This window comes from Musa acuminata, chromosome BXJ2-5 (assembly GCF_036884655.1).
Source record: "Musa acuminata AAA Group cultivar baxijiao chromosome BXJ2-5, Cavendish_Baxijiao_AAA, whole genome shotgun sequence".
Taxonomy (NCBI): domain Eukaryota; kingdom Viridiplantae; phylum Streptophyta; class Magnoliopsida; order Zingiberales; family Musaceae; genus Musa; species Musa acuminata.
Genome location: NC_088342.1, coordinates 2,787,860 through 2,807,267, shown reverse-complemented (window position 1 = coordinate 2,807,267; position 19,408 = coordinate 2,787,860). Strand labels below are relative to the sequence as shown.

The following is a 19,408-nucleotide window of genomic DNA, read 5'->3' as shown; positions in this document are numbered from 1 at the left end:
GTAAAGGTAAATAAAACATAGAGCAGTGAAAAAAACACTACTTTTGCTGACCGAACATAAGAATGAGCTATGTAAATCAAATACCTTAATAAATTCAAAATATATGAACCATTATATATAGTTTTCTGATATGAAATTTTCTTCAAGGAAAAAATTAAAGATCATGTTGAACCGGTCGATCGAATCGGATTAATTGGAAGCTGATCGCCCGACCGGTTCGACTCTTAATTATTACCGGTCGGATCAGAACCGGCAAGAACATTTGGTCGAACCGGGCCGGTTTACTCTTTGTCATAGAAAACCAACCCGATGTTTTCTTTCCGATCGGCACAGATGAAACAGAATCGAGACCGTCTTCTTTCCCATCGTCTTTCTTGCCCTTTTATCCCTCGGTTGAGATCCTCCGCCTTCGTCGCCGATCGCTCCAAGTCTTCCGCCACTCACCAGCCATAAGCCGCCGCCATCTTCTTCCCTTGCGACAGCAGTATCCGCTAGATGAAAAGAATCTGACATCCCCTTCTACGACCACGACTTAGTTTGGTTTTTCTCGATTGATTGGAGAACCGACCACGCATCAGGAATCGATGACGGGTAGGTAGCTACTTAATATTGATTCTGGAAATCGATGCTTCCCACCTTTTCTTCTCTTTTAGCAGATTGATTTATGGGTGTGGGAACGATTGGGTTCGCAGGTGGTGGTCCGATGATGATGCTGGAGAGGGATGATAAGGTGTCGATGGAGCTGACGGATGAGGTCTTCAAGAGCATGGAAGTCGGCATGGCATTTCGAGATTACGTAATATCCCGCCCTCGTCCTTTACCCTCCAAATTTTAGTGCCTTCATTCATTCTCTCTTCCCATTTAAGCGTCTACAAGTATGTTGTTGATTACCCAAATATGTATTTTTGCGTTCGATATCATGGAGTGAGTTCGAGATTTATGATGCTCGTTCTTTTAGCGGTCTGTTCAGACTGTCCGAATTAGGGGTAAGAGAAAAAACAAATTGTTTTTAGATATATTTTAGCAAAATCTGAAGGCTAATTTCTTTAAATAAAGAAACAGATTGGACTGGGATTGCAAGAAAACAAGCTAAGCAGCCTAATATGATTTGCATTGATAAAGGTTTTCACTTTGAATTTGAAACAAACATTAGTAGATATCCCTTCAATGCCATGGGGAGTCCATTAGATTATCTTAAACTGAAAACAAATACTCCTAGACCATAAATAAGCCTATGTAGACCTACTGTTCAGCTGTCTACTGTGATTTTTCCAATAGCCAGTGTGGAAGATTAGTTAAATGGGGTAACTCTCAGCAGCGGGAGTTATGCAGCAAGAGGAAGTAAATCATATAAACTGGGGATATTGAGACAAAGAAACTGATACAACAAATCATGGAAAGGGTTTGATTATTTTGAGAATGCTGTTCCACACGATAAGCCTTAAGCTAGAGTTCATATTGGTTAGATCGATATGGTTTAAGAGGAAATTACAAAGAAGGAAAAGGGATTCATTTTATGGGAGCCTTAAACCCAACAAACCAAATTATAAGCAAAAACTGAACCAAACTGAAAACATCTATTTTGGTATAGCTTTAGTTTGACAAAAAATAGATTCACATGCTTTATTAATCATACAAATTTTTATCTTGGTACCAATCGAATGACTTCTCTAATTATTCCAATAACAATAAGAAATAGTGAAGTACTAGATCTTTGATAATTGCTTAAGTGTAACAAGCTAAACAAACGAACCCTCAAATTTACATATTTGGGGTTTTGAATGAAGTGTTCTAATGGAGGAACTTGGACATACATGTGATTGAAGAACTGCTATTGTCAGTTATTGTTCATCAGGAATATTATTTGTTCAAAGTTATTGATAATTAAATTAAGGAGAAGAATAAGAGGCCAAGGTGCAAAAGAAAACAAAGCAAAAGTCTATCTAAAGTGCCGAGTCCAGGGAAATGGAAATAGTTGCCTATTAGAATAGTCAATGTTGCGTTACCTATCCTCAATTTCTCTGTTTGGGATTTTGGAAATCCAGGAGATATGTATGTGTTTAAGTTAATGTGTACTTACCCAGTTCTTGAGTCATTCATAGAAATTAATCGAGACAGATTTTTTATTTAAATCTGCATTCGTTGGTGTTCATTCTAATAGCATTGACATATTATTTTTCATTCCAGAATGGTAGAATCAGTTCAATGGATTTTCATAGGACAGCAAGTTATCTGGTAACAGCAAGTGATGATGAATCAATTCGCCTTTATGATGTTCAAAATGCTCTGTAAGTATTGTCTTGTTGCAATTCTTTATTCATAGAACTCAGTATATTGGTTTCGAATAATTCTTTGCACCAGTGAGATACTTGTGTATTCTGATTATGCAGTGATACTTTTCATGAGGACAGTCCGAGCAGTTGAAGTGTCATCTTAGACATGACTTAGTATTGCGACTGGTTTAGATGTTTCAAAGGGAAATTTCTATAAAATTTTAACACCATGAATCACTTTTGCTTATTTGTACCTAAGCAGCCAATATTATTTAGTTAGTTAACAAACATTCACAGTGTTAAGGACATACTTGTCTAGGTCATGAAGAATGAGTTCTAAAACTGTTCAATACAGTGTGCATCTTGCAAGACCATAGACACAATGTGTGTTATGTGACTAAAGTTCTTTTGTGGATATCTCTATGAAGATCTTATGTGGTATCTTCCACAAATAGGATACTATATCCTTGAACTTGACAAAGCACTTGTTTCTTTTCCTTGAGAAAAATAATGGCAATAGGCGAACAAGCTTTATTTTGTTCACTGTCATGTTAATTAAATAAAGACCACATACAAAAATCTGCTTATGGGTGGGATAGCAACAAAAAGAAGAGAGGAAAGAACTGAAGTGCCAGGCTGACATCTCATGGGATTACCTCCTACTTTGCAAGGAAAGCAAAATTATTGATATGGGAACAACAAAGTCAGCAAGCATCTGAGTTCAGTTTCACAGAGGAACGACAAAGGGGGATTTTCAACTATGCATGTCTCTTAAGGAGAATGCCTGGGTTTCAAGGGAAGAAGATTGTAATACACCTAATTATACATTAAGACTACATACTGTGGATAAATTTCTACAGTCCAGGCTTGGTTTTTGACCCAACAGATTGAGAAATCATAGTGAGTGAAGATAAGTTTTAGGAATGTTTTTTCTCATTAATAATATTCCCATGTTATCAAGTTGCTTACCGTACAATAATGAGGTTATTTCATTTGATTCTCCCGTGTATGCCGTCTTCCTCTGAAATATCAGTCTGACTTTTTCTGGTTCCATATAATAAACATTACAAAATTTTGCTACTCCAGTTAGTGGGATATGCTATTCCATTGAATGATAGTAGAAATTCAATCCAGATATCTTTTTAGTCTGCACTTCCACATTTTCATTTCATGTAATACTTGATTTTCCCCTTCACTACCTTATTTGGTATATAATAGCTCTTTGGCATTTGTAGTTTCTACTTTATGCTAAATATGCTACTTGACAATATTATTTCTTATCAAAATAAAGTATCTGTAGTCACTCTTGCTTCTTTAGTTAGATTTGCAGCTCTTTACGTGTCCATTCTCTTTATCTCATCCTGGTACTTTCTGCAGTTATTTTTATTTTTTATGGTGAGCTTGTTGTTGTAGGTGTTTGAAGACCATCAACAGCAAGAAATATGGGGTTGATCTGGTTAGCTTTACTGATCATCCGGCAACTGTTATATACTCCTCGAAAAATGGTTGGGATGGTAAGTTCAGTCTGGTGAAGTATTTCTGTTCTCTTATTTGGTCCTTAGGCATGTATTCACTTTAAAAAATTGTGCAGAGTCTTTGAGGCTTCTTTCTTTGAATGATAACAAATACTTGCGGTACTTCAAAGGTCACCACGATCGGTATGCAGCGGTTTTCTTTTCTTGCCACTTAACACAGCAGTGAAGTATGAAAAAAAAAAATAATGTTCTTTATCTTTTACCATTTTTTTAGGGTTGTTTCTTTATCATTGTGCCCTCGTAAGGAATACTTCATCTCTGGTTCTCTTGATTGGACTTGTTTACTATGGGATCAAAGGGCAGAGAAAGCTCAGGTGGGTGATTTGGATTTATAATACATTAGAAATTCTGATGATCGCCTTAATGTCATAGCTATTTTGTTGAGTGTTGCAGGGCCTTTTACGTGTTCAAGGCCGGCCAGCAGTTTCCTATGATGACCAAGGCTTGGTTTTTGCAATTGCATTTGGAGGTCGTATTCGATTGTTTGATGCTCGGAAGTACGAGAAGGTTGATAATCCTGGATTGCATTCCTAACATCAGAATTTGAACTAGGAATTTTATTGAATTTGTTCTCTTTAATTAGGGGCCATTTGATATCTTTCCTGTTGGGGGCTTCGATTCAGAGACCCATGTTGTAAAATTCAGCAATGATGGGAGGCTTATGCTATTGACTTCTAAAGATGGGCATGTCCATGTGCTTGATTCCTTCCGAGGCAACGTTGTTAGTACATCCTAACTTACTTTTTTTACTCAGTTGTGACACTTGAGACTTGGTTTTCGGTATATTTAGGACTTAATATTGTTTATTAATGAATTTAGGGCATGCCAAATTAGTAACAATGTCAACCCAGTCAGTCTGAAGGGGTATATTTTCTGTTCTGCAGATTTCCACTTATAATGTAAAGCCAGTTATAAGCAAGGGAACATTGGAGGCTTCTTTCAGTCCTGATGGAATGTATGTTGTATCAGGTGAATCCATTAAGTTTCATGATGTCATTGGTTTAGAATTATCGTCACCTATGTTTGACTGCACTGTTGATCTTGAGCCTGTTGATAGTCTCTATCTGATTAATCAAAGAAATACTTTTATTTCCACTTGCTTATATTTATAACTGTTTAATTGTAGTTAGCATTTGTTTCTGTCATCAGGTTCCGGTGATGGCAGTGTCTATGCTTGGAATATCAGAAGTGGCAAGGTATGGAAATACTGTTTATAAAATTTGGTCCAATGACATTATCAGTAGTGGCATTTGGCTGTCATATATATATATATATATATATAACACGACTAGTTTAGATTCTCCTATGACATATTTGAATGCCCTTTTTATTTTAGTTATTTTACCTTCCTTGATATAGTTACAGTAACTTCCCATTATAATCTGATGTCCAGGTTGCTTGTTGGGCTAGTACTGATACTGAGCCGCCACTCATAAAATGGGCTCCAGGAAGTCTTATGTTCACAACTGGATCATCTGAGCTATCTTTTTGGGTACCTGACCTATCTAAGTTAGGATCATTTTCTGGTGTGAAATAATAATGTCCATCATATTCCAGTAACCCTATTTTCCAAGGTTCGTGTTTGCCTAAGTTGTTGCATCAGACTCCAGTTTGTTGATATCAATCAAGTCTTATTCATTTGTTGAACTAACCTCTTTTTATCAGCTCTTCTTCCTTCACTATGTGCAGTTTGGAATACCATTGTTTTCTGGTATCCTTGAATGAAATGCTACACCTGCTGACCGAGGAATCACCTTCTTACTATTGATGAGGGATAGTTATCTGCCCGTCTCATTCTTCCTTCATGAAGCCATGTGAAAAATGAACGTATATACTCACCTTATCTGTGTTTCTTTATCATGTCTTCTGCAGCCTCCGCCGTGACGGGCTGAGAATTTCTAATGTCATAGGTTAAATGGCTAATCTTTTTTGCAGGTAGTAGGACAACTAAATCCATGGGAAAAGCTTTATGTTTTCAAAATGCTAATTGTATGTTTGACCAAGTTCTTGCAAGTCACACAGTTCCAAATCTTTCATGCATTGAGCTAGGATGATCCCTGAGTTGTTGCTTCTGGATTATGTATGGTTGTTAACCAGTTTCTATGAAAAGAGTATCTTAGTTTGAACGACCAGCCTCATAATAAAACCTTCTCAAATAAGCTGACGGTCCAAGCTCTTACTATTATTATTATTATTTTATTTAAGAATCCTTTGTTTAATTCAAAGACCTTGAGGGCAATCAAAATCAGAGTTGTTACGAAAGAGCTGAGGAGCGTTACTTCCGCAGACATGATGGGAGTTGCTTGCTTTCCCTAGCAGAATTGGTGAGGGCTAAGTGCTATTGATGAAGGAGAAGTTTAAGTTTGACACTTGAGCTGTTGTGTCAAAAATAGAATGTCAGATACTCTGATCTTGGACTCCAAGGGACATCATTTGTTTCATTTAGTCAAATTGAGAACTTCCAAAGCATCAGATTTAACCCACAAGGTCGGTAATTCATCTTCTTGGTTCTATTTGAGGCATCCAAAATTCTACTTAAATGTTTCTACCTTGAGAAGCTATATTTTCTTGCAGCTATAAAGTATATTTTGGATATGTTCAAAAGGACACAAGTTATTAGTAGTATCCAAGTCTTATTCCCATGTCGGGTTTGATTAGCATCTTATAAAATTGGATATAAATAATTTGTCATGGTAGTCACTTTCATCGAAAAGAGTAGAATCGACAATGAGAATTATGGTGAAATATGTGATCCATAGAAACCAGAGAGAAATGCCATCACTCCTTAGTTTTTTTTGCACCTTGCTTATGAAGATCTTGTCTCTCAAATAACTGATAACAATAGGGCTAATGGGAAAAAAAAAAAATTTAAGTTGTACTGCACTTGTCGCTAACTAGTTGCGAATAATTATAAGCATAGGTGCAAGCTCTTATTACTCATTGCATTTGTTTGCAGGAAAAAAAAAAAAAGCATGTGTTTTGTAGGATCAGTGTCATAAATTATCTTCAATAGGCTGCTGGAGAAGAATGTCATAGTGAGTTTGCATACTGATAAGACCCTAAAGTCTTATCGTGGAAGAAAGGGGAGAAATGAGGATGATAATGATCGCTTCGAGAGGATCGACCTCCTTGATCGTTTCGAAGCGATCATTATCATCCTCATTTCTCCCCTTTCTTCCACAATAAGACTCATCCTCATTTCTCCCCTTTCTTCCACAATAAGACTTTAAGACCTTATCATTTGGTATCAGAACGACGATAAGACCTTTAGGGTCTTATCATTTGGTATTAGAGCCTACGATAAGACTTTAGGATCTTATCATTTGGTATTAGAGCCACGATAAGACTTTAGGGTCTTATCATTTGGTATCAGAGCCTACGATAAGACCTTTAAGGTCTTACCATTTGATATCAGAGCGACGATAAGACCTTTAGGATCTTATCATTTGGTATCAGAGCCCACGATAAGACTTTAGGATCTTATCATATACCTGAAAGAACCACTTCTCAGATTGTGCAGTAGGTACCTATGTTTTTCAAGTACCACATGTATCAAGGTCTTGAGGCCTTCGTAAGATAATCTAATAAGAACGCCTTGGTTCTCTCTTGATATGAATCATGAAGCAAATTATGCTGATATAACAGGAAATGTAGACAGAAAGTACATGAAGTTGGACCCAAAGAACCCTAGAATTGCACTGCACAGAATGTAACAATTCCATTTTACAAAGAATTAGCATTTGCATTTCATCTGTCAAATTACATGAACATTACTTCCATGAAATGTAAACCCCGGGAATCAACCATCTAGATGCAAAAATTAAACAGTTACATGAGATTGCTACAAAGTGAACTAAAAGATGCTTAGACCAGAACCAAGGCTGCAACTCTTCTCAACGAATCACAGACTTTATGGATGTCCGTCTCCGAGTGACCTGCTGAGACAAATAAACGAATGCCAACCGCAAGGCGGCATTTGTCCAGAACTGACCTCTTTGTGCTCACAATGAAAACAGAATCTTCCTTCAACACCTGTTGGAGAACAAGAACTGTCAAGAGTAGTTTGAGATGCACACCGCTTGGCATCTACTGAAGGACACTCGAGCAACCTACCCGATCAGTAATAACGTTAAGGAGCTCTAAGTCACTCCTGGAAGAACCTGTTGATTTCTTTAGCTTTAAGTAGACGATGGGTGATAAGGGATGGCTTGCAATTTCCAGTCCTGGTATATCTGACAATCCTGCATTCCCATGGATTAAAATATAACTTCAGCCCCATACAATTCAAAGCAGGGTTATAGATATAAATGTAGGCATAGCACATGGATACAAAATCATGTAAAGAAATTACTGACTATGAAACTATCGATACTTTACAATCTCAACGTCCAACCACATGAAAAAGAAAGAAAAGAAAAATCTAAACCATCATATGCTGCACCACTTCATACTCTTTAGTCTTGGAGAGAAGCATTCAGAATGAACTAATGGTGGCCTGATTAGTCATGTCAAAACTGTAAGGAGAAGAAATTATGATAATCAAAGTAATGAATGGTGGCCTGATTGGTCATAACAAAATGATTTTTTTTTCTTTTATTTGTTTATTGATATTTTAGTGGGTGGATATACATTGTTGGGGGTATAATACTATTTACACTATAACAGGCTACAGCTTTTCTCCCAGTTGCCTTAGAATTCCATAAGAAGCCTTTAATACTGAAAAAGGAGAAGGGAGAAGCAGGAAGGAAGAAGTCGGAGGAAGGCAGAGGGAGCTAACAGTATAATTGCAACACATTTAGCACCCATTAGTTATATCATTATGTAATATGATCTACAAAAATAATTATATGGCCAGCAAAGGGACTGTACAATTGGTAGCAGATAAATAGAGCTCACCTTTTTGTAACAGATCAATGTTTGCAACACATTTAGATCTACAGAAATATAAATAAAGCCAGCAAAGGGACTCTGCAATCAATTGCAGATAAATAGAACTCACCTTTCCAAAGCAGGTCAATGTTGCTCCTCAGTTGTGCAAGTAAAGAGGGATTGCCCTCCAAGTAATTGACAGCAGAAATAGCAGCACTTGCAAGATAGGGAGGCAAAGATGCAGAAAACACATATCCAGAGCTACTGAGACGCTGCAAAAATAAATTCCACAAGTCAGTTGAGTTAAACCTTAATTGTGCTATTCAAATGTCCTATCAGTATGTTCTCCTACTTGGTGGTCAACAACTCTGACACTTCCAGTGCAAAAACCTCCATCAGTTGCCAAGGCATTCCCCATACCAGCAGTTATTATATCAATTTTCTCAATCTGTGATATATATCAAATTTAAAGGTCACAGCAAATAAACATGCAGAATATTGACAATTCAAATAGTCAAACCAAGACTTACAGGAACTCCATAATATTCAGCAAGACCTCGGCCAGAGTTTCCAAGTACACCAAATGAATGACTTTCATCCAATATAACCCGAAAATGATATTTCTCCTTTAGCCGCACAATCTCATTCAATGGGGCAATTTGACCAGAATTCTGATTTTATTCGCAGACACAAAAGTCTTTTAGATGAAAAAAAAAAAAGAATAATACAGATCCTTTATAATTTAAAAACCCATATGTAACTTGCAAATTGAAGACCAAAATAGTCACTGGCTGCAATAAAATTCTTTCTCTAAATAGGCTTCAGAATTTAAAGTGACGTAAATCATATTCAACTTGAATGAACAGAGCAAAAAGTCCAGTACAACAGCACAAACAGCTACTAATTGCTTCACTTAGTTATGCATACCTGGTATATAGCTTCTACAACAATGTAGCGCCTAATCTTTTCAGCTCGCTTATTTTCACGAGTCAATTTCTCCAAAGTGCTCTCAAGTGATGCCATATCATTGTGCTTGAAATAAACAACAGTACTTCTTGAAAGATAAAGCCCATTTTGCACTCCCCAGTGAACACCCTCATCTCTAAATATCAAGCAAACATAAGAAAATTATTCTGTCATGCACAAATAAATTACCCATAAATTAAAGTGGTAAATCATGATCGGAATAATACAAATCAATTTTTCAGTTGATTGATACAAGCAGGGAAATTTGAAGTATATACAACATCAAAACATGTGATTCATCCTTGTGAATGAAAAAAATCTAGGGTCAATAGTTTTATTATGTTCTTCCTCTGTAAAAAGCACAATCCAGTGTAGAAGGCTCCCACCTTAATTAGACCAACTAAGATTAAGACTGAATATATGATGCATAATTAGTAAAGGAAAACAGACAAAATTCCTAAAAAAGAAAGTTTAGATATCATTTGCACTCCCCAATGAGCACACTCATCTAAAAAACAACAACCAAAATTAGTGCATTAATATACATTCACAAATAAATTTGTCAAACATCAAAGCAGTACATCAACGTAGGAATAATACAAATAAGTAACTCGGTTGGACTAACATAAACAGACAATCTTGAAGTCTATAAAACATCAAAATATGTAATTCTTCTTTGTGAATGGAAAAATCTAGGTCATGTGTTTTATTATATTCTGTACTATATGAAAATCACAACCCAATTTTGGAGGCTCCCACCACTAATGGATACTAGAGAGGATTAGATGTATAAAGCCTTATATTCACACCATGCGAGACAATTCGTGGGTACCAATGGAGATATTGTTTGTACAAATCAATGCATGATCTCCTCCTATCATGGAGCAACCTTAAAAATGAGAAAAGCCCCACATTGGTTGCAGACAACAATATTCATACAGCAATTTGATAATTGGTTTCTGTTCATATCTAAAATAAGAGCTCATCTGTGCTTATTGTTAAATCCTTTTCTTTGTCGATCGAAGCCAAAAGAAAGGAGGATTGAATTAGGTAGTGTCACTGTGAAAACACTAGAAACTACAAGTTTTAAATTAAGATTAAATCATATGCATGAGGTGTATTTCAGTAATTCCAAAGAAAAAATGAGAGTATAGTTAAGATAAACAGGTTAAAAATTCCTAAAAGTGAAAGTTTCAAATATCTTGGATTTATCATATGGTAGTAAGGAATTCATTAAATCATTATTGATACAGTAAAGATAAGATGACTCTTACCCTAAAAGTAGTTCAATGTGGGAAAGATCTATGTAAGTGACCCCAAATAGTTGGGATATTATAGTTTATTGTTGGTCTAAACTATGGCATATTATAGTTTGTTGTTGATCTAGACTAACATTGGAAAAGAAATGTCAAGATCAAGGTAAATCACAAAAATTTAGAAAATCAAAATGAAAAAGAGAAAATGGATTGGCAGTCCACACTCTTGTATGCCAACAACATGCACATCTAGAGGCAGTTTGATTAACATTGAGACAGAAACAAACATATACACAGAAATTTTATGTGGAAACATTTAACTTACGCGACAATAATATCTCCTTTCTTACAAAATGCTGGAATAACACTGAATATAGTTGAGATCCCGTAAGAGTAGAGGATTGAATCTGGGGTACCCATAAACTTTGCGATTCTTGTCTCACAATCAAGGTGCACATCTACAAAGATGCAACTTTGTCATCTTAGAACAAAGATTTTAGTGAATTCAAAGGTTAAATTACAGCAGAACATATAAGAATACTGATAAAGGAACAAGACATACCTATTGTTCCATAAAAGCCACGAGGACCACAAGAACCAACACCATATTTCTCCAATGAACTGATACATGAATCCTGAAATAGATACTTGTTAATGATAACTTCACATAGAAATAATAACAAAAAATGGTGCAGAGCAAAATGTCAGAATTGATTCTCACAGCTATCTTCTCATTCCCCAGTAATCCAAGATAATTTGCTGAAGCAAAGTTCACAACTTCTTTTCCGTCAATAACTGTATGAGGCCCAGCAGCACTGCATCAAACAATATCTTGTTAAAAGGAACAAAACAAGTATACACATGATGCTTAAACTTTGAAGTCACTTAAGCTCAATAAGGACAACAACAAACTCAATTTGTAAGCAAAAATTTAAAAAACAATGTAACTTGTTCATTTTAAAAACCCATCTGAAAGTATTATGAGGTCAAACTGAAATAGAAGAAAGAAACTAGAATCTTTTGCTTTTGCATGAACATCATTTATGTATTCATATTGACCTAAGGCTAAATCAATAAATAGGCATCAAACCCAATCAGACAATATTTTCAATTTAAACAAATATAGACATGTTCTGTATGTACTTACACACGAAAAGAATAGAAAATGTTATGACGAGAGAATGTTAAAACAAAATGAGAAAGAGAGAGATGTAACACAGAGCTCAAATACTCAAAATTTTCAGCTGAATGGACCTTCTATTAGAGAATGATCAATTAGACAATTCACTACCCAAATTTGTACTCAGTAAAATGATAAATAAATCTTTTCCTAAACTAGAAAATTCGGTATCCCACAGATCATACAATGGTTTCTTGTACGAATCAAATATGCAGTTATGCTTTTCTAAAACATGGTTTCTTATCATTTACTTCATTTCATAAGTCCTTAAAGTGCTAAATTATCTCAAGGTCAGTTAATCTCTCTATTGTGAACAAAATTAAGAAAGAATATGTAAAAAACCTTAAAATGTTAGTTTTTTAACCTACAAATCATGTACTATAATGCAGAAAACTTATTATACCATGTGATTCTTTTAGATTAATACAGTTTATCTCATGAACTTCCAAGGTAGTAATTAAATAAGTAATTGTTTACGATCCACGAATGTCGGAAATAAACTCAAAATTCATTTTTACCTCTCCAGGATTGGGGGTTCAGCCTTCATCTCTTCCGTGATAGGTGGGTGAAGGGGTTCAGGAACCCATTCCTCACAAAGATCATCTATTTCCTGCATGAAACATAAGATTCTCAAATTTTAGTGATTTGTTTCAGATTGGATAAAAACAAACGCATTAATTGAACAATATAATATTTCAACATTGGTTAACAACAAAAGAAAAAAAAAACGAAAGAATATGGAAACATATTTTTTTCTACATGTACATAGGTAGTTTAGAAGAAGCACACAATCTAATGTTTACACAGATGATTCGTACAAGAAACCATTAAATTGGATTCCCAGTCATCATTATTGCAAGACAGCAGATATTCCACAATAGTAGACGAACCTTCTCCGTTAGTGGCTTCTTCGGAGGCTTATAACTTTTCCTGGTCAGCTGGAACAGAATGACTGCGACAAGTAGCACTTCAACAACTAGGTGCCCTTCAATCACAAGTGAAAACCAGCGTAAGGGTGACGTGCTACCACTTTATTGAACTCAACGAAATGCAAAATTATAACAAAAAGGAAGAGGATTCAATTTTCATCGTAGGAAGAAGAAAACCAACCATCTATATGAACTCCAAAAACAACCGCTCGGGCGAGCGGAGCATCAAAAATCACCGTTACCCAATCCAGTGCTGCCGTTGTCATGTTCATGACAGCCGAAGCCATATCTTCCACCTTCAACTCAATGGAAGGCAAAAGACGCCAAGACACTCCCAGTTCCGAACCACCAAGAACAATTTGGACAAAAAGTAGTGAGGGAACCCTTCACAGCTTCTTCTACCGGCTACCCGTGGATCTGGAGACTACAACAAGGAACGTTCATTAAACTTAATTCACCACTGCAGCAAAGTATTCTTAAATCCACCTCCAACAAAGCAAAAAAACAAAAAAGCGCTTTTTCATATGGAATGGTGAATGTCTCTATCTAATTGCTCGTAAATCCCGAAACAATTCATACATTTACCTACAAATCAACACACGTACAGATTGTGTAAAAAAAACAAAAATAAAAAAAAGCTGATTTTGGAGAATGCATCGATCCAAAAACGTCAAATAAGATAGAAAAAAAAGGTGATCTTGAAGGAATTGGGGAGACCTAACCCTAAATCGAATACGAAGAAGTCGACGTCTGAGATCTAAGCTCCGTAATTCGGCTGATATATAAAGAGAAGTGAAGAAAGAGATATCATCGAGGACGCAAATGGGAGGGAGGAATTGGGGAAAGGGTCGCCCGTGGAGGGCTCGACGACGATTTGAAGGTCAACAACGGATGGATATTCTTTTTCTTCTCTCAAGCAAACGCCACTCGTCTTCCTTCCATTTGGTCGAGAACGGACCGCATCGGCGGATGGGGCGAGGGGCATTTCAGGAAGCTTTGCGAGGAATGAACCGGCTTCTAATTCGACGTCGTTTCTCCTACGACAACGTCGCACGCGCTCGGGGGGCGCCACTGATGACGTGGCGGGACCCACGGGCGGAGTCGATTGACTTCCGCAAAGGCTTCTTTTTCTTAACGGAGCGATCCGTTGACCGTGACTGAACTCTCACGGCGACGACCGCCGGTATTAACGCGTTGACTATAGTAAATTGCAAATGACCGCCTGACTACAGTAAATTGCTGCGCTGGTCAACTACTATCGTGTTTATTATTTGGGGGCCGAAAGAGTCAACCACTGCTTCCTATCACAGTAAATGCCTCGCAAGCCTTCGAGTTAGTCGCAAACGAGGAAAGACCTTTTGGGAGGGACGATTGGTACGTAAATACTGTGATCCAATTTGTGTTTGGGCTTCCTTAATACTGCTTTAAATGGAAGACTCAATTATCATCTTATAGATATCATGAAAACTACCAATAACTTAAGATTTCTAACGGTTCCTTGGAAAAAAAATTTCAAATGATTTAGAAATTAAATCATATATTTTTCTTAAATCAGTTAAGGGATGCATGATGATATAGAATCATTAAGTCGAGGAATGTAAATTATCCTTAAGTTGAGGAATTAATTCGTGAGACGGCTATATGGAATCTTTTATCGTCATTTAATCATGTGGAAGTGCAACAAACTATGAAGTATTAACTCAACTCATAGAATATAAATGAAGAAATGTTAATACATTTAGGTCTAAATTATTATCTCTGTATCAATCAATAAATTACTCTTTGTTCTATCAAATGATTAGTTACAAGACTCAAGATTAAGAAAAATATACATCATCTACTCTCTCTCATGGATTCACAATAGAAAGTAAAGATATTAGAAATGTGTGTGATCAATTATTTTTTAAAAATTTTACATAATTCAATTGTATGTATGACAAATCTCTTATAAATATATTTTTGGCTAAAAGTTTTTCTTTAATTTTTTTTATTTCAAGTAATTGATTGGTTATGTCCCAAATGGATTGGCTTATTTGAAAAAATTCTTATTCTTTGCAACATCTATATTCACATAAATAAGAAACTCAAGATACTATATCTAATGAATATAATCTCAAATCACATCTCTATATCATTACCAAGAACCACCAAAAATAGAGTTGATAGTATAAACTTCATTTATTTTATTTATGGAGAGGAAGAGAGGTGATAGAATATTCACAAGTATCCAAGAAACCATTATACAACGGTCAAGTAAGTGCACAAACATTTTTTGATCAAAAATTTAAGAAAACCACATTTCACACACATAATAAAAATAAATAACAAAGGATGACCTATATACTTTGAGCTTGCCTATATCAATATGGTAGAAAATATACTATAATTATAGGGTGAATTATTGAAAAAACAAACTCGTAGCTTTAAATTTTTTTTCGGATAACGAGTATTTTTTAAAAATAATTATTTTGCTTATGTTAATCACCATGCTCCATTGTGTCTCCACCCATAAGTGCTCCCCGTGATCGGCCACAACTCTTGCACAAGGAAGGAGGGGTCGATCGTGAGGGATTATTACATCGATGATCATTGACTCGGGAGGAGGGAGAGGAGTCTAGAGAAAAAAAAAACGACAACAAGTCCAATGAGGAGAGAGAAGGCCAACGAGATTTGTGGAGGCGATGGTGACACACTCATGTCCCCTCTTACTTGGTGTAAGGACCGACATCAATCACAATGAGAGCTGATGGGTGAGCGAGTGTTGACGAAGACGTAGCTAGGGTTCGAGTTGGAAGCAAAATTTTTTTTAATATTACAAGGATAAAATGATCTTTTTACGTAATCAAGAGCGTCTATGAGAATTTTTCAAATTTGAGATACTATGTGAGAAATTTTTTTTAATATTATATATATATATATGTCATATTCCCTTTTTTAATAAAAAAAATTCTGAATTAAATGGCGAAACCCAATATAACACATGCGTGGAACCCAATAAAGTACCCTTATATGATAATAAGTTTATCATATAAGGGTACTTTTTATAATATTAAACGATGTAACTTTTATATACATAATATATATCTATTTTCTATTTAGAAAATAAATATTTTTTGTTGATATTGTCAACTCAATACATCGAGATTGATCCAACTTTAATTATTTTTAGTATTATTGTTGATATTGTTAACTCAATACATGAGATCGATCCGACTTTTACTATTTTTAGTATTGTTCAATGTAGAACACGTAAAAATGGCCTAAGAAGATATGGTTTGTGAATCAAGAAAAAATTTCTCTGAGAGTCAAAATAATTTATATCCCATCTTAATCGATTCCTACAAAACTATTAAACTAAGGGTGCCCGTTAGTGCATTTTCATTACAGATGAACATGAATAGATCTCATAACTAATTTAAGTATTAGTATTAACTTGTTAAGTTTGGAATGAGAACATATATGAAGATGTCCTTGTATACAATACTTGTCTGACTGATCTGTCAAGTACGCTTGATCTAAAATAGTGATCAGATCAACTATTTATTTTTATTTAATAATTAATTATTATAAAAGATAAATAAAGAAATATGGGATTCACATGATGATAAACTATCAATGTCTTTATTAGCTAAATTATTTATTAATCTTATGCATCGTAAAATATAAAATGGCATTTCGATCCCTTAATCCTGCAATGTGAAGACCCGAGTCTAGTGAGTTAATTGGCCAATAACTTCATTTTAGTCCTTTAATCGCGGACTAAAATGCTTAAGCAGGAGTTGATAGTAGTACACTCATCAGACCCTTATAAGTCAATCTTAATCTTGCCCACTTTTGATGTTGGACTAATCAGAGGTGTTACATGCATCATGGGCTCTCTGAATCCAATATAGTTAAAGTGGTATCTAGATCTAGTTAGATTGGATCTATTTGACGTTGAACATCAGTTTATTTAACATCAATGTTAGATTGATTGTCTCAGTATATAGGAATTGGAGCATCTTCTTAATGTTGTTAATGCCCTCTGGATTTGATTTGCCCAACCCAAATCGTTTCACATGTTGCTTTAGTTATAGAAAGACACTTAGCTTCATAGGATGATAATAATGGCTATGAGTAATTCATTGTCGGAAGAGCAGTAAATGGCTCATGATCTTAGGGTTACACAAACATGCTATTACCACAAAATTGTATTCTATTAAGAGTAGATAAATATTGAAACACGTTCGATTTGATGCTCAGATCATTCATGGCTCCTCCCACCTGCTAATGAGTGATGCCATGGATAATGGATGGATCATGAAGTCTAATTTCCAGTGGATCTACATAGCCCATAACGTTTTATATGATCCAGTCATTGACCATTCCCAGTGGAAAAGATAGATTTAAACCATCAACTTGTTATGTGAGTGAAATATATTTCTTGACTGAACGTATCGATCAAATTCATCTAGTTGATGCTCCTGAATAAGAACATAATAAATAATGGCGTCTACCGACCAACTTCTCTCACTATCCCTTTTTCTTTTTCTTATTATTTACTGACTATTTAAGCATCAAATTATAGAACCAATGATTGCTTATCTCGTTCTGCAGCCACAGTTTTATATCAGTTGAAGAGGATGTCCACAGCAAGTTCTCAGTCGAAGGAATCTTTCCATGGCGAAGCCACCCTAATACCTGGGTTAACTAAGCTTCTCAGGTTTGCGTGCTGCTTCTATCTTCCTCATCAACCTGATTCGTTTGGCACGGTGGTCATGAAGAATACCGTCAAAGCTTCCCAAAGATAAGTAGAGGTCCGTCAATGGAAATATCGAATTGCCTTGTGCAAATTAATGTATTTCTCAGTCGTCCGACATGGACACGTTATGCATGGCATCTTCTCCTGTAGATGGACAAAGGGAGACCAGATGCATCATATCAGGACCCAGCTCAACCGATCGAAAGGCATCTTAGGTGAGCCATGAATGTGTTGTCAGCAGTGAAACGGAGAAGAATATGGCATCACCACTCTCTCTCTCTCTCTCTTTTTCTCTTTTCTGAAACCTACTTTGGATGCTGGTAGTTGATGAATTGATTACTAGTATGATGCATGTGAGACAATGTGGGAATGCTTCCTATTGCCTGAGAGGTAGGGATGGATGCATTGCACTCAGAAGCTGCATTGATATATGCGACCCCCCTCGTATTAAAACACTTTTTTCTGCAGGAAGAAGGGACAGGTTTCACAGATCATGACTCCCTTATGGAAAATGACTATCATCATGGAGCAATATTATAGTATGACAAGTGACACTGTTGGCAACAAGGGCACCAAGGTATATTCTCGTTATCTTTCTTCTACCAGTCCTGGAGAGAGAAACTTCATTATTAGTGCTCGCAGTAATGGAAGAATGCATAGGGAAGCAAGCTTTTATCTGGGGGAGGTGGGAACATAATGTATGTATATTAGGGCTTCTTTTAGATGCGCATATGTATGGCTCTTTGTATACAGGTGTTTATATAGGACCCACCGTGTTGGCCCAAGTGGCGGACAGCCTCGTGCTCCCGGTCCGTGCGGGGCCCTCTTGGCTGGCCACACAACGTGGTCGCGTCCTGAAATGGGAGGCGGGACCCATTCATCAGGCGACGCATCACGTAGATCACTTGGTATGGGATCTACGTGCATGGGGGAACGTTTAATGTGACATATATATATATATATATATATATATATATATATATATATATATATATATATATATATATATAAACTGCTCGAGTAAAAATATTTATTATGAATTTGTATTAAATATAATAGTAATTCTTCCAACGAATAGTGATAATAGAGAGCATTATTATGTGCCAACAATGGTTATATAGGTGGCGGCTATGCAGAAACTGCACTTACAGGAATACACTGCAAGTCATAACTTACGTACTCTCTCTCTCTCTCTCTCTCTCTCTCTCTCTCTCTCTCTCTCTCTCTCTTATATTATATGTATGTATACACTTGTAATTTTTGTTGCAACATTGTAAGCGAATGGAGGAAACAATTCTTATTGGAAGCAAATGAAAGCAAACACTGGTGGACGTCTTTAATGTTGTTGTCATCACTAACCCATACGCTATACCAAATGTGGACGGTGTGAATTTAATATCGATGATGATCAAATGAGTGACTTGCTTTGTCGCAGCAGATGTATAGATTAATTTTTTTTTCTTTGATTAAATAAGATATTCCATGACTAAAAACATTGGATCTGTCATTTAAAAGTATTACATGATTATTTTTTTGAAATCAGTTGAATAAGATGAACATTTTCTGATCAATACTATGGCTTACGTAGCTATGAGAGCAAACAAATTCTATGGGTCAGTGATTAAAATTTCTATTGACAGGGGGAAAAATAAAAGCCAA

General features: G+C 35.9%; 2 protein-coding genes across 6 annotated transcripts; one reads left to right on the top strand and one right to left on the bottom strand.

Annotated features, from left to right (window-relative positions):
• The first annotated feature begins 334 nt into the window (after window positions 1–334).
• Window positions 335–5,934, top strand: LOC103983879 (protein ANTHESIS POMOTING FACTOR 1). 2 transcript variants are annotated; one of them, XM_065107994.1, is made up of 13 exons: window positions 335–591; window positions 693–796; window positions 2,188–2,288; window positions 3,687–3,787; window positions 3,865–3,931; window positions 4,023–4,122; window positions 4,202–4,315; window positions 4,392–4,529; window positions 4,693–4,777; window positions 4,958–5,004; window positions 5,202–5,382; window positions 5,498–5,635; window positions 5,744–5,934. In XM_065107994.1, the coding sequence occupies exons 1-11, from the start codon at window positions 585–587 to the stop codon at window positions 5,343–5,345; spliced, it is 1,008 nt and encodes a 335-aa protein (XP_064964066.1). In that variant the 5' UTR covers window positions 335–584; the 3' UTR covers window positions 5,346–5,382; window positions 5,498–5,635; window positions 5,744–5,934. The 2 variants fall into 2 exon arrangements, with proteins under 2 accessions (XP_064964066.1, XP_064964064.1); XM_065107992.1 differs by having other exon boundaries at window positions 5,474–5,635.
• Window positions 5,935–7,479: 1,545 nt separating this feature from the next.
• On the bottom strand, window positions 7,480–13,980 carry LOC103983878 (long chain base biosynthesis protein 1b). 4 transcript variants are annotated; one of them, XM_018825773.2, is made up of 13 exons: window positions 13,726–13,980; window positions 13,190–13,432; window positions 12,970–13,064; window positions 12,598–12,689; window positions 11,621–11,714; window positions 11,462–11,534; window positions 11,225–11,357; window positions 9,605–9,779; window positions 9,208–9,348; window positions 9,030–9,125; window positions 8,808–8,949; window positions 7,922–8,049; window positions 7,480–7,840 (listed from the first exon to the last, which is right to left on the bottom strand). In XM_018825773.2, exons 2-13 carry the CDS (start codon window positions 13,293–13,295, stop codon window positions 7,673–7,675), a joined length of 1,443 nt encoding a protein of 480 aa, XP_018681318.2. In that variant the 5' UTR covers window positions 13,296–13,432; window positions 13,726–13,980; the 3' UTR covers window positions 7,480–7,672. The 4 variants fall into 4 exon arrangements, with proteins under 4 accessions (XP_018681318.2, XP_018681319.2, XP_009399482.2 ...); XM_018825774.2 differs by having other exon boundaries at window positions 13,190–13,425; XM_009401207.3 differs by having other exon boundaries at window positions 13,731–13,980.
• Between the last annotated feature and the right edge of the window lie 5,428 nt (window positions 13,981–19,408).